This window comes from Strongylocentrotus purpuratus, unplaced genomic scaffold (genome assembly GCF_000002235.5).
Source record: "Strongylocentrotus purpuratus isolate Spur 01 unplaced genomic scaffold, Spur_5.0 spur5_scaffold_9, whole genome shotgun sequence".
Classification (NCBI taxonomy): domain Eukaryota; kingdom Metazoa; phylum Echinodermata; class Echinoidea; order Camarodonta; family Strongylocentrotidae; genus Strongylocentrotus; species Strongylocentrotus purpuratus.
In genome coordinates, this window is record NW_022145615.1 from 1,385,461 (window position 1) to 1,412,445 (window position 26,985).

The window sequence follows — 26,985 nt, forward strand, 5'->3', positions numbered from 1 at the left end:
CAGGAGCCACCACCACCAAAGAAACCCCAGGATAGCGTTGTCCAACACCATGAACCCCTAGACGAGGATCCGACTCCTGGAGCCTTCCAAGGAGACATGATGTTAACAGATGATCAACTGAGACAAATCGAGATGGCCATCGATGATCAGAAGGCTGGTCGTAAGAAGAGAAAAGCTGCCATCAATGAGAATGCTCGTTGGACCTCAAACATCGTTCCTTATGAAATCTCACCATCTTCAAGTAAGTCCTGGAAACACCTCATCCTTAATCTAGCATTCAATAAAACTACAGTGCGGTAATAATTTGTAACATACGAAGCATATTGAGTATAGACATTTCATTTCCTTTATTCTAGTATTATCAGCACGTAACAACAAAATATATGAATATTGCATGTATGATACTACATGTAAAATCTATAAAAGGCCTATTGTAAATCGGCATTGGTTGATCTCGGGGTTTTTTGTCACTAATATTTTATTTACCGGTCTTTATTTTCATTTAATTAGGTGGTGATTCTACGGTGATTCGTGCAGCCATGGACCACTGGGAGCAGCATACCTGCCTGAGATTCGAACCACGAACTTCATCACATGCTAGTCAGCTAGGTCATAACACCTATCTTTCTTTCATCAAGGGTGGTGGTTGCTGGTCCTATGTAGGAAGGGTCTTCAATGGTGAACAACAGATCTCCATCGGTTCAGGATGTGAATACGTAAGTCCTTTGGAAATTTATCATATTTTTGTTATTCTTGAAAATGTAAATTCCGCTTGAAAATAGCTTTATAAGAGAAAGAAGAAGAAAGAGGTCTACATAAAAAAGCGACAATCAAAGAAAGGAAGATGGAATAAATAACAAAAAAACAAGAATACAGAAAGGTATCAGTCAACGAGACTCTTATATTTGCTTATTTCGAAATGTAACATGTAAGCGTTGATATACCATTTTTGTAGTATCTGACCTATAAAATGTATTAAGACATGCAACATTATAACATTATTTCTCTTTTGTTCATTTTAATAACAGCTCGGTATTGTTGCTCATGAGATCGGACACGCCATCGGGTTCCATCACGAGCAGTCCCGACCAGACAGAGACGAATACGTCAATGTCCACTTTCAAAACATCCGATCCGGCTTTGAAGGCAACTTCGAAAAGTATGACTGGAACGAAGTCACGACACGCAACGTCGAGTACGATGTAGGCTCCGTCATGCACTACGGATCTCATGTAAGACATTTAACTTTGACTAAGATCAATCAACGATTAATCAGTTGAGACATAAGTATTGATATCATATCATCGATTCGTACGGGTTATTCTGGACAGCATTACATCCATTATCCATATTGAACCAGTCCAGATTTGTTCCCAGTGGACTGACATATATACCGACTACTAATTCGTAAGAATAGCCTCTTTGTCATTGTTTCCCCAGTAAATTCATCTTCACAGTATCACTTAATCACATTGGTAACGTCTGATTCTTGATTTTCTTCTACAGGGATTCTCAGTAAACGGTCAACCAACTATCACCACCATTGATCCTCTTCAAATGCATCTCCTTGGTAACCGAGAGGGTCTTAGTACTGCCGACATCACACTAGCCAACCTCATCTACGAGTGCGACAATGAATGTTCGACCACGGAGCAATGTCAGAACGGTGGATACCATGATAGCGACTGTAACTGCGTGTGTCCTCCAGGTTACAGCGGTGACTTGTGTCAGGATGGTAGTGGACCTACCACCACACCACCATGTATCCAAAGATTGACTGATACACAGGGAGAAATTACGTCACCAAACTACCCCAGTAACTATGACAACGATCAAGAATGCATGTACCTCATTGAGGTGAGTTTTGGTTTCAATTTGTCTACTGCTTTAGATTCAAATGATTAAAGATAACCAAACCAATAATATCCTATCTACAGCACAATGTCTTTTATCGCGTTTTAAAAAATCTACAAAATGATAAACTACTTTACGTAAAGGATCTAATTTTTCTTCGTAGAAAACCTCTGGCAGATGTACGTCAATATACTACCTGTAGAAGGTAAAATGTGTAATGAAATTATTTCTAAATTTGGTAAACATTTTTCTCCTTTATCATTCTAACAGGGAGCTCCAGGAAGCTCGATCGAACTGACATTCGTAGACATGGACATCGAAAACGAGAATCTCTGTAGGTACGATGCCGTCGAGGTACGCACAGACGACATCAACAGTATCGGAGAGATCTTCTGTGGTAACACAATACCCCCTGTCCAGATCTCAAGTGGCAACCAGATGTTGATTTCTTTCACATCTGATTACAGCGTCACTGGGCGTGGTTTCAGAGCTACTTACGTCATCCAGGGTGGTTCTACCACTGAGATACCAACTACCAATCCTCCAACTACCAATCCTCCAGTCGTCGGGACATGTGGAGGAAACTTTGTTGACAACCAGGGTTCATTAGCATCACCAAACTATCCAAACAATTACGATAATAACCTACAATGTGTCTACGTGATCGAAGTGGAGGCTGATCGTCGAGTTGAGTTGACATTCGCAGACTTCTCACTGGAGAATCAGAATACTTGTCGTTGGGACGCACTGGACATCGATCTCGGAGATGGTGTCAAAGTTCCTATGAAGTAAGTTTGCTTTTTAATAGTTCTTTAATCCACCAAATTTATATATATATTGAAATGTATTTCAGAAGCTAATAAAACATGTCTTTTATAAAACTTCATTTAAAGAACAAGTGATTTAAGTTGCAATTCTAGTCACCAGACTGATCTATACCATAATTGAAATCATTCTTTAGAGCGCGTATAATTTCTAGTGTTTTGAATATAGATATTAATGTGCATTCGTTGTATTGACAACCCGTAAATCCACCATTATACTAACCAATTTCCTTTCTTTTCTTTCTCTTTATTTCCTCTCTCTCTAGAATGTGTGGAAGTGAGTATCCAGCCGCTTCTTTGGTGTCAATCGGTAACAGGATGGAACTAACGCTGAAAACTGATGTGTCTGTTAATGATAGAGGCTTCAGAGCAGACTACCGTGCTATCGATCTGTAAAACCTTCGGTGTCGTTAGCCAAAAATATCCTCTTGGTAAAAACATATATGAAACATCTCTTGTCACACATCTATCATGACTGTAAGGTCAAATTGTAAATACGAAGAAATGCCAAAGCTTTTATTCTTTTATACCGTTTATGAAGAAAATTGAAGACGAAGTACTATGGTTCGATATATATTTTTAGATTCTTGTATTTGTAATTCTTGTGCTGCCATATTTTAAGGTGTTGAGATAATACTTCTAAATATTTAGCAATCACTTTTTTTAAATGCCAAAATGTTTTATTCCTTTGAACCAAAGAATACCGTCTGGTACGGCAGAATAAGATCTATGTAGAACATTTTTTTTGGATACTCTTTGCTTTATGTTGATTAGGCCTATGCCTCGAAATCAAAGGGAAAATGTGATATATTTATTACAACTTATCACTCATCTTTTCAATCAGTGCCTTGATCTGAACGCCAGTTAAATAAAAGTTGTTTTATTATGTAAGATGTTACGATGATGAGTTTATAAGAAATATTTTAATCGTTCGATTCTTCTGAATGTTTTGATACATATCTTCATGTTCATATGATTATTCCGTCTGAGACGGCTGGTTAAACAAACAATTTGTATTGTCTGTGAGGAATTTTATTTTTCCACTGCAACCTTTCACATCTGAACAAGTTATAGCCTAGGAACTAAAGTTATTCGTGATCGAGTAGGTTGATGATATGTTGGCGCTATATAAATCTCATGTATTATTATTATTATTATTATTATTATTATTATTATGTAAATAATTATGAGTTTTTCCGTCAGGTACGGCTGGGTTTTATAAAAGGCAAATTAAACATTTATATGATTACACAAATGAATCCACTTTTGTACAAAAATTGAATATTTTTTATCTATGAATACAAATGATGAAAGAGGAGTACAAAGCAAGTGAGAAAAAGAGGTAGACAGAAAAAGAGAGAGGAAGAGAGAGATAAAGAGATAGAGAAGAGGAGAGACATAGACAGAGAGAAGAGGAGAGAAAGATAGAGAGATAGAGAGAGAGAGAGAGAGAGGGGGGAGAGAGAGAGACGGAGAGAGAGAGAAAGAGAGATAAAGAGAAAAGGGGAGGGAGAGTGAGGAAGAGAGAGAGGGGGAGAGAGAGAGACGGAGAGAGAGAGAGAAAGAGAGAGAGAGAAGGGGAGGAAGAGAGATAGAGAGAGAGAGATAAAGAGAAAAGGGGAGAGAGAGTGAGGGAGAGAGAGAGGGGGAGAGAGAGAGACGGAGAGAGAGAGAGAAAAAGAGAGAGAGAAGGGGAGGAAGAGAGATAGAGAGAGAGAGAGATAGAGAGAAAAGGGGAGGGAGAGAGAGAGAGAGAGAGAGAGAGAGGATCAATTAAGGGAAGAGAAAAATGACGAAACTGATAAGAAAAAGAAGAAAAGATATATCGAGTTCAATAAAAAAAAAAAAAAAAAAAAAAGTAGTTCCATGACGAAAAGCACCATAGAAGCAAAACTTTAAAAAGGACATGAAAGTCTGATTTCCACTTCAATATTTTCAAAAGTCTGTCATTAGATCAGGGAGGGAAGGAGCAAATTCAACAAATAGCCCTCCTTTTCGCAAAGGGGAGAACTCTCTCTCCACATTTTCACAATATTCATGGTATTTATCGGAACGGCACTTCATTTCATGATCAACAACTGCCTCCTTTGATTGGTCATAAACGGCCATTTGAGTCAAAGAAAATCAAAGTTTATTTTTATAGGAGGCTAATCCAATGATGTGAAGCCAAGCGATTCATGCCCTTATTTAGAAGCAATTAACAAATCTGAATAATTAATTCAAGACGCTCTGCAACGCTCCATCGCCCCTGCAACTTGCCATCAACATTCAGCAAAAGTTTTTCAGAGATACTTACTGTTCATGAATATTCATGAGATGTACCTGACTGATGCATTCTGATTGCATTGATGTTATAAGTAAGATCTATGTTCAACTTTTTAAACTGGAGGTTGCAAAATCATGGAGAAATTACGGGAAGCATGTTGGTATTGGTTAAGTAGAATTAGACAGTTATGAAGATGTTCGAATTATTCGTACCGCGAATAGTACTAATATAATAATTCGTCGCTGTTTTCACGAAGTGACGGTAGTGAAAAAAAATTGCATTCACTTTGCGTTACGATTTTCCTCACTACCGTCACTTCGTGGAAACAAGGACGAATTATCAAAAATATAAATGCATGTTTCCATTTTTAAGACAACACGTTGTTCAAACCATGATTTGTTCTCAGAATTCACACATCTTCAATGGTATAAGATGACGATGACTTCTTGCGAACATTATTTCTCAAATAAATTTGGTGGTGAAAGTATTCTGTATAGTTCATTAAGTGGTCAACTCCTTTTAATACGATAACAACATAAATACAAATATTTATATGCATTAAAATAAGACGTGACATCAAGACCCTTCATAATTATGTTCTAAGAATTCTAAGAAAATCCTCAATTTATATATCGAAATAAAGGTTAATAGATCATTGTTATATCTTGCAAATGCTACGTCATATTATTCGTTTGATAGCGAAATTATTTGTGTAGTTATGTTTGAAGATAAACATCTGTTAAGGCACTAGGTTTTGTTTCGGTAACATTATTTATAAAAAAAAAATGCGCATCAAAGAAGTATGACATCAAGACTCAGAATTTAAAAATATTATATATATCTAAGGTAAGTTGTCTAGAAATCGGCTCGCCAACAATACGCTAAATTATCATTCTCTTTGTTAGCTATAGTAATTGTGAGGTGGATAATAAACATATGCAAAATGTAGATTCACTAGTTGTTTTTTAATTCGGTAAATCATAAACAAAAAATCAAGATAACATCAAGACTTCTTCACTTTTTCTAAGAATTCGAACATTTTCTCTTTGTTGGTGACAGCATCTCCGTAGCTATGTTGAAAGATAAACATAATCAATTCGTTTCCATGCCTATAAATATTTTGTGTTTATGATGTTACCAAATTAAAGAAAATGACTACTCAATGACTTATCACTAGATCATTGCATGGTCATTTTCTTTAATTCAGTAAAATCATAAACACAAAATATCTCTACACATGGAAACGAAATATGACCCTTCATTCGTTCCCAGAATTCGACCGTCTTCAATGCTGCATCCATATATGGTGACTAGAAATCGTTTAATCTCACCAACAGTACGTCACAGTTTTGTCTCGACCCACTGACCTTCTGTGATTCTTGAAGATAGAAATCGATAGTGTACAAAAGTGCCCCATTACGTAATTTTTGAACCTTCTTTGGAAAATAGACCCGTTATGAGAAGTGGATTTTTGGGTCATTTAAAATGCTGTGTTACTCTCTTTAAAACCTAACCATATGAGTGCACAATAACGATTTGTAAAAATTAGAATTGTGAACGAACTACCCAGCCTGTTGATTATAGGTTCAATATTCATCCAACGATATATAACGTCAATGATTTGTTAACCAAATTTGCTCTAAATTTAAATAAGGGTTTTCCTTCTTAATACCGAAACTGTAAACCCCGAAAGACCCTTAATCGATGTGGTTGTCATTGTTAAATTTCGTGATGATATTAACAAAATATACGAATTCATAATTGATAAGAATGTACGCAATATCCTCAAAGCAATAGTATATGGAATAGATGAAAAACGACTTTATATGTATAGACTACAGAGAGACTGTGTGGTTATTTGTTTACCAGGGCACTGGAACATATACGTAGACACATTGAGGAATTTTACGAGTTCTTCGATTTTCTTTGTCAGAACTTTTGACGCACTGGGTCCATCTTGGAAGACGTCGACACGTACACACAATCCTTTGATGACAATGGCGTCTGGTGACGAGGGTAGGATCGGCTTTGTTCGAGGTACGCAAGAGTGGTCCAGGAATTGGGACGCACCGGACTGGGAGAGGATAAATAGGAGGAGAGATGTTCAGGCTAATCATAAACAGACCAAGAGTCTACCAAGAGAAGTTAGGCAGAGATAGAAGACAACTGACTGAGAGCGAAGGAAATCGACAAACAAGACGCGAGAAACTTCAACTCAGAAAAGAAAACGGCATCAAAAGCTTGAACATACTTCAAGAAATCAACTACTCAACGTATTATAAGTCTACCAACCTAGTGCTTCTACCCATCTCTATAACTCATCAAGATGAAACTCTTACTTTTACTGACTGTCTTCGCTGTTATAGCGCAAGGCATCTTTGCTGCTCCAACAGGTCTTCAGAAGGAAGACCCTGAGGTAAGTTCCATTTGAGTTTGAGCATCATACTTTATTCCTTTTTTACTTTTAAATTTCGTCTTGACAATCTAGTTTGATATTTATTAAATGTTGGGGTACTCAAAGTGAGCAAAGTTCGTAATGGCGTATGTACCAGGAGCCCTACATGGACGTCAGTCTGTTTCATACAAAAAAAAGGGAGAGGGGAAGGGGGATACTTGAGTTATAACGGAGTTGTCTTCTGCGGAGCCAGCTTACGTTTTCAGTTATCTAGGTCTGTCGATTAACATTTTAATTTAATTGTTGAATTTCTTTTGTTACTTCTTTTTTTTGGAAATTTGCCGACTTTTCCTCTCACCTGAACGTAGAAAAAAACAACCATAAAATATAATAAAGTCAAGCGGCCACAATTGTAATAATTTACCAGTATTAATATAACAAATTAATTATTTTCTCTTGCAGGAGCCACCACCACCAAAGAAACCTCAGGACAGCGTCGTCCAACACCAGGAGCCCCTAGACGAGGATCCGACTCCTGGAGCCTTCCAAGGAGACATGATGTTAACAGATGATCAGTTGAGACAAATCGAGATGGCCATCGATGATCAGAAGGCTGGTCGTAAGAAGAGAAAAGCTGCCATCAATGAGAATGCTCGTTGGACCTCAAACATCGTTCCTTATGAAATCTCACCATCTTCAAGTAAGTCCTGGAAACACCTTATCCGTAATCTAGCATTCAATAAAACTACAGTGCGGTAATAATTTGCAACATACGAAGCATATTGAGTATAGACATTTCATTTCGTTTATTCTAGTATTATCAGCACGAAACAACAAAATATATGAATATTGCATGTATGATACTACATGTAAAATCTATAAAAGGCCTATTATAAATCGGCATTAGTTGATCTCGGGTTTTTTTGTCACTAATATTTTATTTACCGGTCTTTATTTTCATTTAATTAGGTGGTGATTCTACGGTGATTCGTGCAGCCATGGACCACTGGGAGCAGCATACCTGCCTGAGATTCGAACCACGAACTTCATCACACGCTAGTCAGCTAGGTCATAACACCTATCTTTCTTTCATCAAGGGTGGTGGTTGCTGGTCCTATGTAGGAAGGGTCTTCAATGGTGAACAACAGATCTCCATCGGTTCAGGATGTGAATACGTAAGTCCTTTGGCAATTTATCATATTTTTGTTATTCTTGAAAATGTAAATTCCGCTTGAAAATAGCTTTATAAGAGAAAGAAGAAGAAAGAGGTCTACATAAAAAAGCGACAATCAAAGAAAGGAAGATGGAATAAATAACAAAAAAACAAGAATACAGAAAGGTATCAGTCAACGAGACTCTTATATTTGCTTATTTCGAAATGTAACATGTAAGCGTTGATATACCATTTTTGTAGTATCTGACCTATAAAATGTATTAAGACATGCAACATTATAACATTATTTCTCTTTTGTTCATTTTAATAACAGCTCGGTATTGTTGCTCATGAGATCGGACACGCCATCGGGTTCCATCACGAGCAGTCTCGACCAGACAGAGACGAATACGTCAATGTCCACTTTCAAAACATCCAATCCGGCTTTGAAGGCAACTTCGAAAAGTATGACTGGAACGAAGTCACGACACGCAACGTCGAGTACGATGTAGGCTCCGTCATGCACTACGGATCTCATGTAAGACATTTAGCTTTGACTAAGATCAATCAACGATTAATCAGCTGAGACATAAATATTGATATCATATCATCGATTCGTACGGGTTTTTCTGGACAGCATTACATCCATATTAAAGTATCCATATTTGTTCCCAGTGGACTGACATATATACCGACTACTAATTCGTAAGAATAGCCTCTTTGTCATGTTTTTGTCGAGTAAATTCATCTACACATTATCACTTGATCACATTGGTAACGTCTGATTCTTGATTTTCTTCTACAGGGATTCTCAGTAAACGGTCAACCAACTATCACCACCATTGATCCTCTTCAAATGCATCTCCTTGGTAACCGAGAGGGTCTTAGTACTGCCGACATCACACTAGCCAACCTCATCTACGAGTGCGACAATGAATGTTCGACCACGGAGCGATGTCAGAACGGTGGATACCATGATAGCGACTGTAACTGCGTGTGTCCTCCAGGTTACAGCGGCGACTTGTGTCAGGATGGTAGTGGACCTACCACCACACCACCATGTATCCAAAGATTGACTGATACACAGGGAGAGATTACGTCACCAAACTACCCCAGTAACTATGACAACGATCAAGAATGCATGTACCTCATTGAGGTGAGTTTTGGTTTCAATTTGTCTACTTCTTTAGATTCAAGTGATTAAAGATAACCAAACCAATAACATCTACAAAACAATTCTATCGAGTAAAACAAAATCTACAAAGTTATAAAGTACTTTACTTTAAGTGTAAAAGAATTAAGTGTACGTCTATATAGTATCTGTAGAAGGACAAAATAATGTAATGAAATTATTTCTAAATTTGGTAAACATTTATCTCCTTTCTCATCTAAACAGGGAGCTCCAGGAAGCTCGATCGAGCTGACATTCGTAGACATGGACATCGAAAACGAGAATCTCTGTAGGTACGATGCCGTCGAGGTACGCACAGACGACATCAACAGTATCGGAGAGAAGTTCTGTGGTAACACAATACCCCCTGTCCAGATCTCTAGCGGCAACCAGTTGTTGATTTCTTTCACATCTGATTACAGCGTCACTGGGCGTGGTTTCAGAGCTACTTACGTTATCCAGGGTGGTTCTACCACTGAGATACCAACTACCACTCCTCCAACTACCACTCCACCAACTACCAATCCTCCAACTACCAATCCTCCGGTCGTCGGGACATGTGGAGGAAACTTTGTTGACAACCAGGGTTCATTAGCATCACCAAACTATCCAAACAATTACGATGATAACCTACAATGTGTCTACGTGATCGAAGTGGAGGCTAGTCGTCGAGTTGAGTTGATATTCGTAGACTTCTCACTGGAGAATCAGAGTACTTGTCGTTGGGACGCACTGGAGATCGATCTCGGAGATGGTGTCAAAGTTCCTATGAAGTAAGTTTGCTTTCTGGTAGTTCTGTAATCCACCAAATTTGTTTGAAGTATTGAAATGTATTTCAGAAGCTAGTAAAACAAGTCTTTGATAAAACTTTAAATTTCATTTAAATAATAATTGATTTAACTTGATAATCTCGTCGCCAGACCGATCTATTTAACATAGTTGAAATCTTTGTTTAGACTTCGTATAATTGCTATTGTGTTTTAAATACAATTATGGATGATGTGCGTTCGTTGTATATCGACAACCAGTAAATCCACCATGAATACTAACCAATTTTCTTTCTTTTCTTTCTCTTTCTCTTTTTTCCTCTCTCTAGGATGTGTGGAAGTGAGTATCCAGCCGCTTCTTTGGTGTCAATCGGTAACAGGATGGAACTTACTCTGAAAACTGATGGGTCTGTTAATGATAGAGGATTCAGAGCAGACTACCGGGCTATCGAGCTGTAAGACTAGTTATCGTCTTTATATAAAAAGTAGTCTAAGGCCATTAGATTTCGAAAATGTTACATGCAACTGATATGAACCAACTCGGAGACAGCACTTCTATCTCTGGTTTCGGTGACGAAATGTAATCATGATATTATAAGTCAAATGCGTCAGTACTATATGTGTGGGGATGTCATGCATTTACGACAGTTTTTTTTGTTTTTAAGCTAATGTTCTTTTTTAATGCAATAGTATTAAATAACAGTACAGTAATCATTTATTTGAATGCCAAATTGCCACGATTTAATATGAATTTAATGAAACCGTCAGGAACGGCTGGACAAGAATAAACAAAAACAGATTATTTATTAGTCTTGTCAGAGACAGAAGGGTGTTAACCTTTGTGTATTGGAGAACAAAAATAAACGGATTATAATACTTTAATTATACATGTGTATCTAGAAGAATATCTGTATTTTTCTTTAAGTTTATCTATTATCATAATTGTTAGAACTCCATTGTATGTGCTTAAGAACTGAAAAATTAGAGTAAATAGTGCTTGTAGCTATTCTGATAAAAATGTCTACTCATATTTCCTACTTGTTAATTGTATCTGTATTATCTTTTTAAATTAAAGATATATATATATATATATATATATATATGTTTCGTCTGAGACGGCTGGTGAAAACAATGTAATGTATGAATATCAACTAATGTCGTAAACTTCATGAATTTTACATTGAATTTGCGTTTTATCTCCTTTAAGTGCCGATATAATGATAAGCGCTTATACGTTGATTTGAATATGTTTATATATTTTTAAAATTTTGTGCATAACAAATTCTCGACATTTCTTTTGAAAGCAATGACCCAGTTTTGTTCACAATATAATATAATCCAAATGTGCAAATGACTCAAAGAACGGCGATAGTTTTCTTCATCTTTGACAATCACTCAAATGTCTTAACCTAAACGTAGATTATAAAAAAACTTTTTCTTTTGTCAGCGTTATTTTCTAACATTTCTTTTTTTTTTAATTTTTTTTTTTTTTACTATCAATGAGCATTGTGTTGCGGAACATTGTGTATAACATTATGTAGTTAAGTTGCCATGAGAATATTTACTTATTCAATGTATATTTAAAAGAAAGAATTATATTATTTGTGATGAAATGAATCGTAAATATTCTTACATTTACCGTCTGGAACGGCTGGTTCACAATTAAAAAAGAATAATACAAAAATGTACTCTGATTGGACATAGTTTCTTGAGTAACGTTAATGGTGGGATGAGAGAAAAGGAGACAAATGTTAAGAGACAGACCGCAGAATGGAAGTATAACGATATAATTGGAGAGAGAGAGAGAGAGAGAGACAGACAGAAAGACAGAGAGAGACACACAGAGAGAGACAGACAGAGAGACAGAGAGAGAAAAGAGAGAGAAAGACAGAGAGACAGAGAGAGACACAGAGAGAGAGAGAGAGAAAGACAGAGAGAGAAAGAGACACAGAGAGGCAGAGAGAGAGAGAGAGAGAGACAGACATACATATTATGTTCCCAGAGAGAGAGAGAGAGAGAGACAGAGAGAGAGACACAGTCACAGAGGGAGCGACTTAGAGAGAGAGAGAGAGAGAGAGTATCATACAGAGGTACAGAGAGAGAGAGAGAGAGAGACCGACAGACAGCCTCAGACAGGCAGAAAACAGAGAGACACACACACACACAGAAACTAAAAGAGCGACTTAGAGAGAGAGAGAGAAACATACAGAGGTATACAGAGAGAGAGAGAGAGAGAGAGAAAGACAGACAGGCAGAAAGGAGAGAGAGAGAAAGACAGACAGAGAGGTAAATTCACGTATGATAATCATCTAAACCGTAAATTATTTGACGATGTCAATTTGTTCATGTTAAAGAATAGGCGATACATAATATTGAATGTAGATTTCTTTCTTCTAGGAAAGATGAGAAATGTTTAGGTGAAGAATCAATAGAATTTGCTAAATTTTCCCAATTTTCACTTGCAAAATATGTGATAAAACCTTTTGCTATCCTTTGTGGCTCTTCAATAATTATATCATTATAATAAATTCTTTGAATAAAAGTACTCCTCTTTTTAAAAATTTTGATAGTTGATGATAGTTTTTTTTTTCTTCATAGAGCTCTTTTGGAGAGATCTAATATATAGGGCTAGCTACGACATTTTTAAGACAATTGTTGAGCGATCGACGCCCAGCAACGTGAATTAGTGAAAGGTAATACAGATTATTGGTATGGGGTTATGAATTTGGTTAAAATGAACATATTGGAAGCATATACGATCCTACAATATTCAGTGATCGTTGTCGCGGTTGAAATCGAGTCTAAAGTTATGAAATTGTAAATACTAAACTCTTTATGTTGCGCAGCTCCCTCTCACGGTCAAGATATTAATTAAGCCATAACACAACATTAACAAAACAATGTTCCTTAACTAAAATCGACCAATTGGCTATTCCCGTTTGGAAATTATATATTACAACTACATATTCTGAGATTTCCATGGTCGCAGCTACCATTGTATGGACGTAAGCGCTATTAAGCACCGGTAAATTTTGATATTTAATTTTTCTCGAAAGCGGAAGTGTTTTAGGGGCTAAATTTTCTAGTACTTATAATGAATCCACAGGGGCATCTAAATTTATCAAAATTGTAAAGAATCACTATCCGGCTAATTTTCAAAATTTTCCAAAACTTTGTATTACCTTTGATGCAACTGTTTTTTTCCAACTCATATTACGCAAAAATCATGGGCTTATTTAAATTGAGAGTTGTAATGAAGTGAATTTGTAGCTTTTGTTTGATGTCTGCCTGACTTGCATGCCTGATTACCTGACATAGCAATTAGGCATCTAGTCAGAAAGTAGATTTTATTAGCCGTGTTCACACGATGGCAATTTTGGTCGGCGTAAAGGTCGTGTTAAGAGCTAGTCGGTATGGTAAGGTCAGCGTAAATGTCGTGTTTAGAGCTAGTCGGCGTAAAGGTCGTGTTAAGAGCTAGTCGGTATGGTAAGGTCAGCGTAAATGTCGTGTTTAGAGCTAGTCGGCGTAAAGGTCGTGTTTAGAGCTAGTCGGCATAAAGGTCGTGTTTAGAGCTAGTTGGCGTACAGGTCGTGTTTAGAGCTAGTCGGCGTAAAGGTCGTGTTTAGAGCTAGTCGGCGTACAGGTCGTGTTTAGAGCTAGTCGGCGTACAGGTCGTGTTTAGAGCTAGTCGGCGTACAGGTCGTGTTTAGAGCTAGTCGGCGTACAGGTCGTGTTTAGAGCTAGTCGGCGTAAAGGTCATGTTTAGAGCTAGTCGGCGTAAAGGTCGTGTTTAGAGCTAGTCAGCGAAAAGGTCGTGTTTACAGCTAGTCAGCGTAAAGGTCGTGTTTAGAGCTAATCGGCGTAAAGGTCGTGTTTAGAGCTAGTAAGCGTAAAGGTCGTGTTAAGAGCTAGTCAGCGTAAAGGTCGTGTTTAGAGCTAGTCAGCGTAAAGGTCATGTTAAGAGCTAGTCAGCGAAAAGGTCGTGTTTACAGCTAGTCAGCGTAAAGGTCGTGTTTAGAGCTAATCGGCGTAAAGGTCGTGTTAAGAGCTAGTCAGCGTAAAGGTCGTGTTTAGAGCTAGTCGGCGTAAAGGTCGTGTTTAGAGCTAGTAAGCGTAAAGGTCATGTTAAGAGCTAGTCGGCGTAAAGGTCGTGTTTAGAGCTAGTCGGCGTAAAGGTCGTGTTTAGAGCTAGTCGGCGTAAAGGTCGTGTTTAGAGCTAGTCGGCGTAAAGGTCATGTTTAGAGCTAGTCGGCGTAAAGGTCATGTTTAGAGCTAGCCCTGGAGGGTAGGGTAAGTTGACCGTGTGGATGTTCTCACTTTGCACATGGAGTATCTGTGACCTTTCACAAGGGTTGTGTTGAAATACCTCCCGGACACCTAGGATAATTGTCCGGGGGTAGTTGTCCGGGGTAGTTGTCCTAGAGGGTGGTTGCCCTAGGGGTAGTTCTTCTAGGGGGTAGTCGACTAGGGGTGGTTATCCGGGGGTGGATGTCCAGGGGGTAGGTGTCCTCGCACCGATTTGCCTATCTTTATTTACTTAATTCAATTCAATGTGAACTTCATTCCGGCTCATGTCTTTAAAGGTACTATGTCCCTTTTGCAGCCAACCTCAAATTCTGTAGAACTTTGCAGGAATTATGGATATGTCATGTATGTCCTATCTGTGAAATTTAAACGTTAGCAGTGTCCTCATATTCAAATTATGCAAGGAAACCCGTTTACTTGCTAGACTTCACTGTCATACACTATTGAGTGACTGACTGGCCTTTTTTCTTCTTTGATCATAACATACATGAAAAGAGTTGTAAAGGGTACATGAGCATTTGTCTACATCAATAACCCACTTCTTGTGAAGGCCAAGATTAAACTGATTGAATCTTTGCGCAGCATAAAACGTATGACCATTAGGTACAATTGTCTGAAAATCAAGACTATTACTTTTGGGCTCTATAGCCCTAAAGTTGATTTGACAACTAATAGTCATTATTTTCCCACTTGAAGACATTTTCAAGCCCTACCTTTTTTAGTGGACAGATCTTTTGTTCAATGATTTGTCTTTTTTCTGCTTTACAGAAAAGGGATTGCGGATCAGTCTGCAATTCCAGTTTATCGTTTATATCAAGCAGCTGAGAGGAGACCCGCATCGTCTTTCCCAATAGGGACTTTTAGATTTGCACGTTTACAGCTTTGACTGCAACGTGTGACGTCATTTTTTAAGGCACTGCGCATGCGTCACGTCGTCTCAGTCGGCGATCGAGAATGCGTCAACCTTGATTTTCATAAATCTAGTACGGTACTAGTATATGCCGCGTGCGCATAAAATATACAGTTCCTCGGGTAGACAAAGGAACATCCCTTCCCTGCTATTATGTAAAAATGTGTAGAACAAGTGTCACATGCATATTCACCTGTTCTACACATTTTTCATAATAGCAGTGAAGGGATGCTCTACCACAGCAATAGGCCATTTTCGTAATGTAACCAAATTTAATGCATAGGTCTTTGTGAAGTGCCTCAATACAAACTATTTCATTCACCTGATAAGAATAATAGTATTTCAATAGACAGAATCCTAACTGCATACATTCGTTGTTGCCACGTTGGAAAAACATTATGGCTTGACCTACCTAGGAACACTTAATATATGCAGTTGCATTCCGACTATTGAAATACTACTATTCCTATCAGGTGAATGAAATAATTTGTATTGAGGCACTTCACAAAGACCTATGCATTAAATTTGGTCACATTAAGAAAATGGCCTATTGTTGTGGGTAATATGAGGAACCGTATATTTTGTCCTCTTTCTTTGTCTGTCAAGTAATTTATAGTGTTACTTCCTGCATGCATGTATATCGTCGAGTGCAATCTAAAAGATTTCTAATTGTAGTCAACATGGGCAGTTGAGTACGTTGACACGCATGATCAGTCGGCGTACGTCGTGTTCTCGTCTACTCAATCTAAAAGTCCCTATTGTGAATGGTATTTGACTCAGGCGGATTCACGGGGGAGGGGGGGGGGGCAAAGTCAAAAGTACACAAAAAGCAGACCCCGACCCCTAGGCGTTGTGGCGTGCACCTGTAATCCAGCTAAAAATTGAAGTTGCAAACTGATTCAGCCAGTAAGTGAAAATAACGGTCGGCGCGATGTTCAAATTTCCGCCCCCTCACCCTATTGGAAATCCCTCCCCCTATTGGAAAATCCTGGATCCGCCACTTACCTAACTTGACATTGACAATATCAACTGCCTGGACTTGACAAAGATAATATCGTCTGACGGACTTGACAAAGATAATATCGTCTGACGGACTTGACAAAGATAATATCGTCTGACGGACTTGACAAAGATAATATTATCTATGCCCTTACTTCAGACAACACCAGACAACTCGATCAAATACGGGGAGACCCCTGCATTGGATTTCGAGTCCAACGCCACACTAAACCACTCGCAGCTATATAGATACAGACAGGAATTATTGAATACGTGCCCTAGTTTCAAAATGGAGTAAAACATGAACAATTACATTATTTTGAAATAGACGTTTTCCTCATGAAAGACTTAGTTTTCAAATTCTGTATTCAAGCTTTATACATGCATTTGTTTCAATGATAGAGAGTTCATTGTACTATTGTGGAGAGAAGTTCCACTGTACTTATGAAAGATTGAGAGTTTGTTTGAGTGGAAAACTGATAAACTTGCAAAAATGTGTATGAAACTCAAACACAATGAAAATCGGTCGATAAAAACACATTTCATCTTCCAAACAGAAGGTAAAAACAAATATATATCACTTCATGAATGACGACCTCAACATCATTTAGAACATGATTCATTCACCGAATAAAAAAAATACATCGTTTCCATTCATACATGAACTCCTCAGTATCATTAAACACAATAAATCCTACAAAAAAACAAATGAAGTATTCACTGTTGACAGATAACAATGCATGTTGCAACATTTCACTGTGTATGATCGAATCTCTTTGGAAGCATCTATAATACACCCACTTCATACACCAGGAAGGCGTTAAGTTTGTGTTTAATTATTATTGTTGGCTCTCAACAGACGATTTACAGTATTGCCAGATTTATTTCATTTATTCATGATTTCTTTCAACAGGGTAGTTTTAATCAGTTCCACTGGAAGCCCCTAGAAGCCAGTGGAACTGCTTTTTTAAGAAATCCCTGCCTAATGCAATAACGTCTGGGTTAGGGATCAACGGCACGTAGCCACAATCTCGTGATATTTGGCTTCTCTGAAAATTATTGTGCCACGAAGAAAACGCCCCTTTTACCATATGTCCTCTGTATGTATGTTCTCTTTTTTTTTGGGGGGGGGGGGAGGCATTTACTTTTTGCATTTTAAAAAATTAACAGATTGCCAATGAGGAGTGACGATAACCCTTGTACATTATTTCTTTTGAATATGATCTTTTTTTCTTTCTTGATAACAGTTCTTTGTATAAAGGCCTACCATCAATCTCTATGTATGTTCTCGTTTGATGTAATTTGCCTGGATACTGCATAAATAAGAATTATGATTATTAAGATATTTTTGCTCAGACAATCAATACATTATTTCTTTATTGGAAACAAAATGCAATTTTTGAAATATTATATTGCAAAAAGCACTGAAACACGAAGTTCTGTATCGACTTGTATTATGAAAGTACCATTTTACAGATATCATTTAATTTTATTGGCCTTTTATAATAGTTATCATTTTAAAACATTTAAAAATTGAAAATGAGGAGTGACGATAGCCCTTGTACATACTTTCTTTTGGAAAATCCTTACGCCTGTCCTTTTCTTTCTTTCTTGATTATTGTTATTCTTTGCGTCCATGCCTACCATCACTCTCTATGTATGTTATCGTGTGATCTTTATTGCCAGGATATTAAATAAATAAGAAATAAGATTATTGATTCGAAATGATGCCTGACTTAAAAAAATAGAAATATGAGTTGTATGCAGCTCTGCACATTTACAGGAAACAACTTATGTTTGGGTTTTCACCCTACCTTTAAAGTGAACTTTCTTCTGTATTCGCTCCACAGAACTCAAACAGCGAGGTCTGGTGAAGAAACCACACCATGAACAGATCTTTTGTTTAATGATGTCATCATGATTTTTTTTTTTTTTTTTTTTTTTTTTACTTATGCCCTACCTTTTATTCTTTCCTTTAGAAAAATGCCTATTTCATAATAAAGATATAGTTACGGTCCCCTTCTTTTAAAAGCCTTTTCCTTGTCATTTCACTTTTTTTAAAAAGAAATATGTAACTTTCGGTTTAAAAACAAACAATAAAAAACAATGGCAGGCAATCTTTTATTCTCTGCCCAATCACGCGAATGAAATCTCACCACAGATATCCCGTTCGTTCTTTTAGAGCGACCTTTATTTGTATTCGCTCCACAGAACTCAACGGCGAGGTGATGTGAAAAATGTCTCATCATGAACAGATCTTTTGTTCAATGACGTCATTATGATTTTTGACTTGTGCCCTACTTATATTCTTTCCTTTAGAAAAATGCTCGTTTCATAATACCGATATAGTTCCGGCCCCCTTCTTTTAAAAGCCTTTTTCTTTTCATTCCACTTTTTGAAAAATATATGGAATTTCTATGAAGCCAAGGTTGTGACCCCCAACGATGAGAAACTCTACGTTGGACTCACATCCACCTCCTTCAAAGCCAGATATGCAACTCACAAAACAAGCTTCACCCACCAAGAAAAGAGATACCAGACAGAGCTAAGCAAACACACCTGGATGCTGAAAGACGACGGGACACTCTACACAATATCATGAAGAATCATCCGGCACGCCCAACCATACTCACCCAGAACAAATCGCTGCAACCTCTGCCTATGGGAAAAGTACCACATTATCACTGCTGAGAAATCCACCATCCTGAACTCTAGAACCGAACTCATTTCCACATGTAAACATAAGAGAAAGTTTCTACTCTCTGAATATGGTTAACCCCCCCCCCCCAATACCACATGACCTTCCCCCTTACCCTTAAGCCACTTAATTCCACTATTGTATTATTGCATTCGCCCTTACTTGGGTATTATTTGTGTCTCTTTGTATTCTTGTCTGACTGCACATGAGTATTTTAACATTGCCGTGTATAAAATGTATTTGGTTGCTGATGAGCCTTCTGGTGAAACAGTCTGTACAGCTCTTACCAATAAAGTTTAACCTTTCCAACTTATATATAATGTATTTGTATAATATTGAATGGCTTTGAGTGTGATACAAGAATATATTGCTCGAGCTATGACAATATTTGGTTCTAGGACACCTACCCCCTGGACACCCCCCGGTTAACCACACCCAGTCAACTACCCCCTTGGACAACTACCTACTAGGATGCACCCTGGGGCAACCACCCTCTACGACGACTATCCCCGGGACAACCACCCCCGGATAACTACCCACATACAACTACCCAAGACAACTACCCCAGACAACTACCCCCTACGACAACCATCCTCTAGGACAACTACCCCCGGACGACTATCATAGGGGGTATTTGTCCTGGGGGGTAGGTTTCTGGGGTAGTTGTTTCAGGGGGTAGTTGTCTGAGGGGTAGTTGTCCGGAGGGTAGTTGTCCCGGGGGTAGTTATCCTAGAGGATGGTTGCCCTAGGGGTAGTTGTCCTAGTAGGTAGTTGTCCTAGGGGGTAGTTGACTGGGGATGGTTATCCTTAGAGTGGATGTCCAGGGGCTAGGTGTCCGGATACGTAATATTTATATAGTATCACACGAAAAGAAAGCCATACAATATTATTATGATTATCTTTATCAGGCTGACTAGCGAAATAAAAATACTATTAGGTCCAGTGACCGGATACCACCGAAAGTGTTGATTTTCGATAATCAAGCAATATTGTATCGACAGTTGAAGTTCCCGGATGACAGAGAAATACAAATATAATATTGATCTGTCATCCGGGTACTGCACTAAAGATATTAAATACACTGATCTATTGTACCACTTGGAAGCCTTTTACAGATAATAAAATATATATATTGTGTTGTACTGCGTTCCATGGAGCTACTGTTGTGTTCTTTGTTATTCGATAACGTGTAATAAGGGTAGTGTATTTCATCTTGACTGTTTTGCAAATGAAAGTAATGCCCAATAGACGTGGCATTTTATTTCACACTATTTTAACAAATAATGAACAAAAATGTGTTCGTTTTGAAATGATATACAGTTTGAGTATATTTGATATAATATCACAAGAATCATATCTTGAAATGATTCATAGTTCCATATAATCTTTTGATGATAGGCCGGTGCAAGGCTGGAGTGAAAAAATTGAATGATGGTTCTATGAAAATGATCAGTAAATACATAATATAAGCGTGCTGCTGCATAATTATAATGCGGTTTATTGCATAGCAACATAAGTTGTATCATGACGTCATTGATCAGGTTAACTCGAGACCACCTTTGTTCGTTGTACGCAAGAGTGGTCTCAAAAAATCAGGAACCGGACCGGACTGGAAGGGTATAAAAAGGAGGAGAGATGTTCAGGCTAATCAGACACAGACCAAGAGTCTACCAACAGAAGAGAAGCAGAGAAAGAAGACAACTGACTGAAAGCGAAGAAGATCGACAAACAAGACGCGAGAAACTTCAACTCAGAAAAGTTAACGGCACCAAGAGCTTGAACATACTACAAGAAATCACCTACTCGACATATTATAAGTCTACCAAAGTGCTTTTACCAATTCACATCTCTATAACTCATCAAGATGAAACTCTTACTTTTACTGACTGTCTTCGCTGTTATAGCGCAAGGCATCTTTGCTGCTCCAACAGGTCTGCAGAAGAAAGAACCAGAGGTAAGTTTCATTTGAGTTTGAGCATCAGACTCTATTCCATTCAGCTTTAAAAGCTTTGTTTAATATTTTAGTTCGACTTCTCGAAGATGGGGTTCCAATGATATTTGATTAATGCATGTTAAAATGTACTCAAGCCCACTGAGCACCCTCATTTGCGGCCCTTCTTCATAATTTTCAATAAATATAGATTTTCTCACGTCTTTGTTGGCATTTGACTTCATGTTATTATAGTGAAGACAAACATTTAACTTTCACAACGAACAGACGCATTTTGGTTCAAGTTGTAAGAGCAAACTTGTATCAAAAGAATTATGTTATTTCTTCCTACAGGAGAAACCCCCTCCAAAGAAACCCCCTCCAAAGAAGCCCGATTCAGGACCAATGACCAAGAAACCCTTAGCAGCATCACACCAGGAGCCTAAGGATGAGGAGCCGACTCCTGGAGCCTTCGAAGGAGACATGATGTTAACAGAAGATCAGCTGAAAAAAGTTAAAGAGGCCATCGATGATCTGAAGACTGGTCGTAAGAAGAGAAAAGCTGACATCAATGAGAATGCTCGTTGGACCTTCAACATCGTTCCTTATGAAATCACACCATCTTCAAGTAAGTACCGAAAGACATCATAATTAATCAAGCTCTCAATAAATCTACATTTCAAGAAAAAAATTAGTTTCGAAACGTACAAAACATATCAAGGATGAAAAATCGTATCAAGTCTCTTAAAGTATCATACTTTGAAATGAAATTAACACTCAACAGCAAAACATAACATTGAAACTATAATTATGATAATAATAATAATCTTTTAAAGTCCACTCCAAAGTTTATTAAACCGAAAATGGAAATTCTTTTTGCTCAATTGATCGTGAGCTCGGCAACCACTGAGCAGCGCCAATATAACAGGAGCATATTTGCGAATCGGCGTTGGTTGTCGTTTGTTATTTTTCGTCACTAATATTATTTACCTGTTTTTATTTTCATCTGTTTAGGTGATGATGCTCAGGTGATTCGTGCAGCCATGGACCACTGGGAGCAGTCTACCTGTCTGAGATTCGAACCACGAACTTCATCACATGCTAGTCAGCTAAATCATAACACCTATCTTTCTTTCATCAAGGGTGATGGTTGCTGGTCCTATGTAGGAAGGGCCGCCAATGGTGAACAACAGATCTCCATCGGTTCAGGGTGTGAATACGTAAGTCCTTTTGCAACTTATTATATTTGTTTTTTCTTGAAAATGTTAATTCATAAAAGAAAAGGGAGAAAAGAGATCGATATTAAGAACGAAACAAAGAAAAACAAAAGAAGATGGAATACATCTTTTTTTAAATGCACAAAAGGTATCGTTCAAGAAATCTCGTATTCCAATTTATGATCATTAAAGCTTACTACACTGTCGCTCATAAAGTTGGATTTTTTTGTTTTACCCCAATTTATGGAATTATTTTAAAAATAATTTAAAATAATATATCTAGATAGTAGTATACATTCTCAGATTTTATTGAATAGTAATTTGCCAATGTGTGTTTTGCGTGACTGCTAAAGCATGTGTATGATGCTATGCTTAGCAACAAGGGGATCTACGCCCTTAACGCATAAATGACAGTAATGAGGATTAATGCCCCACAAAAGTTCCCAACATAAAAAATCCTGTGTGTGCCCATGCCTTGAGCCGTAATGCATTGCCGTCCAGAGGAATTTTTTATGTTGGGGACCGGGGTAAAATGCAATAAATTATAGAAAATTTATTGCATTTTCTGTTTTTTTTTAATTTATGGAAACTGCCCCCTACCCTAGCCCCCGCTGCGTACAGTCATGGTTCAGTGACAGAGCAATGGCCTCGTATCTGTGAGGCCCCAGGATCAAAACCGTGTCGATGTGCTATATTAGTGCCCTTTTGTGGGGCATTAATCCTCATTACTGTCATTTATGACTTGAGGGCGTAGGTCTCCTAGTTGATCAGCATAGTAGCATACACATGCTTAAGCAGTCACGCAAAAAACACTTTGGCAAATTGTTATTCAATAAAATCTAAAGATGTATACTATTATCTAGATCTATTATTTTTAAATTATTCTAAAAATAATTCCATAAATTGGGGTAAAACAAAAATATTCCACCTATATGAGCGACAGTGTATGTTTGCTTGTAAAAATAAAAGCGCTGATATACACTTTTCGTAGTATCTAACCTATAAATAACATGCAACACTGATATATAATAATAATAACATTATTTCTCTTTTGTTCTCTTTAATAACAGCTCGGTATTGTTGCTCATGAGATCGGACACGCCATCGGGTTCCATCACGAGCAGTCTCGACCAGACAGAGACGAATACATCAATGTCCACTTTGAAAACATCGAATCCGGCTACGAACACAACTTCGAAAAGTATGACTGGAACGAAGTCACGACACGCAACGTCGACTACGATGTAGGCTCCGTCATGCACTACGGATCACATGTAAGACATTTAACTTTGACTAAGATCAATCAATGATTAATAACCTGAAACATAAATGTGAATATTGTATCATGGATTAACGTTTTTTGCGAGTTCTTACGGGTCATTCTGGACAGCATTACATCCATTTTAAAGTATCCACATTGAAGTAGTCCAAACTTGTGCCCAGTGGACTGACGTACCGATTACTAATTCGTAAGAATAGTCATGTTTTGTCATGATTTCCCCAGTAAATTAATCTTCATAGTATCACTTGATCACATTGGTAACGTCTGATTCTTAATTTTCTTCTACAGGGATTCTCAGTGAACAATCAACCAACTATCACCACCATTGATCCTCTTCAAATGCATCTCCTTGGTAACCGAGAGGGTCTTAGTACTGCCGACATCACACTAGCCAACCTCATCTACGAGTGCGACAATGAATGTTCGACCACGGAACAATGTCAGAATGGTGGATACCATAATATCGACTGTAACTGCGTGTGTCCTCCAGGTTACAGCGGTGACTTGTGTCAGGATGTTAGTGGACCTACCACCACACCACCATGTATCCAAAGATTGACTGATACACAGGGAGAGATTACGTCACCAAACTACCCCAGTAACTATGACAACGATCAGGAATGCATGTACCTCATTGAGGTGAGTTTTGGTTTCAATTTGTCTACTGCTTTAGATTTAAATGATTAAAGATAACCAACCCAATAACATCCTATCTACAGCACAATTATATCAAGTTTAAACAAATTATTTCTACAAAAATGAAATATAAAGGATCTAATCTTTCTTCGGAATAAACGTTTGGCAGATGTACGTCAATTTACTACGAGTAGAAGGACAAATGTGTCATGAAATGATTTCTAAATTTGGTAAACATTTTTCTCCTTTCTCATCTAAACAGGGATCTCCAGGAAGCTCGATCGAGCTGACATTCGTAGACATGGCCATCGAAAACGAGAATGACTGTGGCTTCGATGCCGTCGAGGTACGCACAGACGACATCAGCAGTATCGGAGAGAAGTTCTGTGGTAACACAATACCACCTGTCCAGATCTCTAGTAGCAACCAGATGTTGATTTCTTTCACATCTGATTACAGCGTCACTGGGCGTGGTTTCAGAGCTACTTACGTCATCCAGGGTGGTTCTGCAACTGAGATACCAACTACTACTCCTCCAACTACCAATCCTTCAGTCATCGGGACATGTGGAGGAAACTTTTTTGAGAACCAGGGTTCATTAGCATCACCAAACTACCCAAGTAACTATGACAACGATCAAGATTGCATGTACCTTATTGAGGTGAGTTTTGGTTTCAATTTGTCTACTGTTTTGGATTCAAGTGATTAAATATAACCAAATTACCAATAACATCCTATCTACAACACAATGATATCAAATGTTAATAATTATTTCTACAAAATAATGAACTACTTTATTTATCAATACATCTCATCTTTCTTTGGAAAAAAAAGGTTCGGCAGATGTACGTCAATATACTATCAATAGAAGGACACATGCGTAATGAAAAGATTTCTAAATTGGTGAACACTTTCTCCTTTATCATCTTAACAGGGTGCTCCAGGAAGCTCGATCGAGCTCACATTCGTAGACATGGACATCGAACGCAACAGTCTCTGTAGCTACGATGCCGTCGAGGTACACGAATACGACATCAGCAGTATCGGAGAGAAGTTCTGTGGTAACACCTTACCTCCTGTCCAGATCTCTAGTAGCAACCAGATGTTGATTTCTTTCACATCTGATTACAGCGTCACTGGGCGTGGTTTCAGAGCTACTTACGTCATCCAGGGTGGTTCTACCACTGATATACCAACTACCACTCCTCCAACTACCACTCCTCCAACTACCACTCCTCCAACTACCACTCCTCCAACTACCACTCCTCCAACTACTACTCCTCCAACTACCACTCCTCCAACTACCACTCCTCCAACTACCAATCCTCCAACTACCAATCCTCCAGTCATCGGGACATGTGGAGGAAACTTTGTTGAGAACCAGGGTTCATTAGCATCACCAAACTATCCAAACAATTACGATGATAACCTACAATGTGTCTACGTGATCGAAGTGGAGGCTGATCGTCGAGTTGAATTGACATTCACAGACTTCTCACTGGAGAAGCAGAGTGAGTGTAGTTGGGACACACTGGACATCGATCTCGGAGATGGTGTCGAAGTTCCTATGAAGTAAGTTTGCCTCCTTGTAGTTCTTCAATTAATCAAAATGGCAATTTGCTTAGTATAGCTAAAATATCTAAAAGTATAGAAATGTATTTTCGAAGCTTGTGAAACTTGTTTTTGATGAAATGTATGTCTCATTTAAAGAATAATTTATTTCAGCTGCACTTTTTGACTACAAACTTACCTAATACATTGTTGAAATCATAGTTTCACTTGTATCGGCAGTCCTTAATTCATGATAAATGCTAACCATTTTCCCTTTCCTTCTTTTCCATTTTCTCTCTCTAGGATGTGTGGAAATGAGTATCCAGCCACTTCTTTGGTGTCAATCGGTAACAGGATGGAACTAACTCTGAAAACTGATCGGTCTGTTAATGATAGAGGCTTCAGAGCAGACTACCGTGCAATCGATCTGTAAGACTAGTTATTGTCTTTTTATCAAAATGAATTTTCATGTAGTCTAAGGCCACTGGGTTTCGCAACTAATATGAATAAACTGGGAAACAGCATTTCTCTCTCTGGTTTAAGGTGGCAAAATTATGTCATGATCTTATAAGTAAAATGCGTCAATACTAGTACTAGTTAGGGGATGTCATTTGTTTACGACAGTTTTTTGTGGTTGTATGCTAATGTTCCTTTATAATGCAATATTGTACCATAACAATACAGCAATCATATATTTTAATGCCAAATTGCCACGATAAAATATAAATTTAATGAAACCGTCAGGAACGGCCAGACAAGAATGAAAACAAATGATTATGTAGAAGTCTGGTCAGAGACAGAAGGGCGTTAACTTTCGTGTATTAAATTAAAGATATATATATATATATTTATATGTTTTGTCTGAGACGGCTGGTAAAAACAATGTAATGTCGGAATATCACAAAAATGTCGTAAAATTCATGCATTTTTAATTGCATTTGCGTTTTTATCTAACTATTGTGTCGATATAATGATGGACGCTTATCCACGTTAAATTGAATATGTTTATATTTTGTTAAATGTTGTG

General features: G+C 37.8%; 2 protein-coding genes across 2 annotated transcripts; both read left to right on the forward strand.

Annotated features, from left to right (window-relative positions):
- Nucleotides 1–12,116, forward strand: LOC113939911 (protein SpAN; the record flags this gene model as incomplete). Its single annotated transcript, NM_001367980.1, is given in 7 exon segments — nt 1–241; nt 511–716; nt 1,029–1,232; nt 1,507–1,857; nt 2,125–2,642; nt 10,760–10,956; nt 11,124–12,116. Coding segments are annotated over 6 exon segments (1,650 nt in total), but the record flags the coding sequence as incomplete, so codon positions are not given.
- On the forward strand, nt 6,684–26,985 carry LOC593502 (protein SpAN). The gene is made up of 9 exons (XM_030976984.1): nt 6,684–7,251; nt 21,188–21,296; nt 21,627–21,900; nt 22,287–22,492; nt 23,560–23,763; nt 24,060–24,410; nt 24,670–25,068; nt 25,342–25,979; nt 26,262–26,985. The coding sequence occupies exons 2-9, from the start codon at nt 21,207–21,209 to the stop codon at nt 26,389–26,391; spliced, it is 2,292 nt and encodes a 763-aa protein (XP_030832844.1). The 5' UTR covers nt 6,684–7,251; nt 21,188–21,206; the 3' UTR covers nt 26,392–26,985.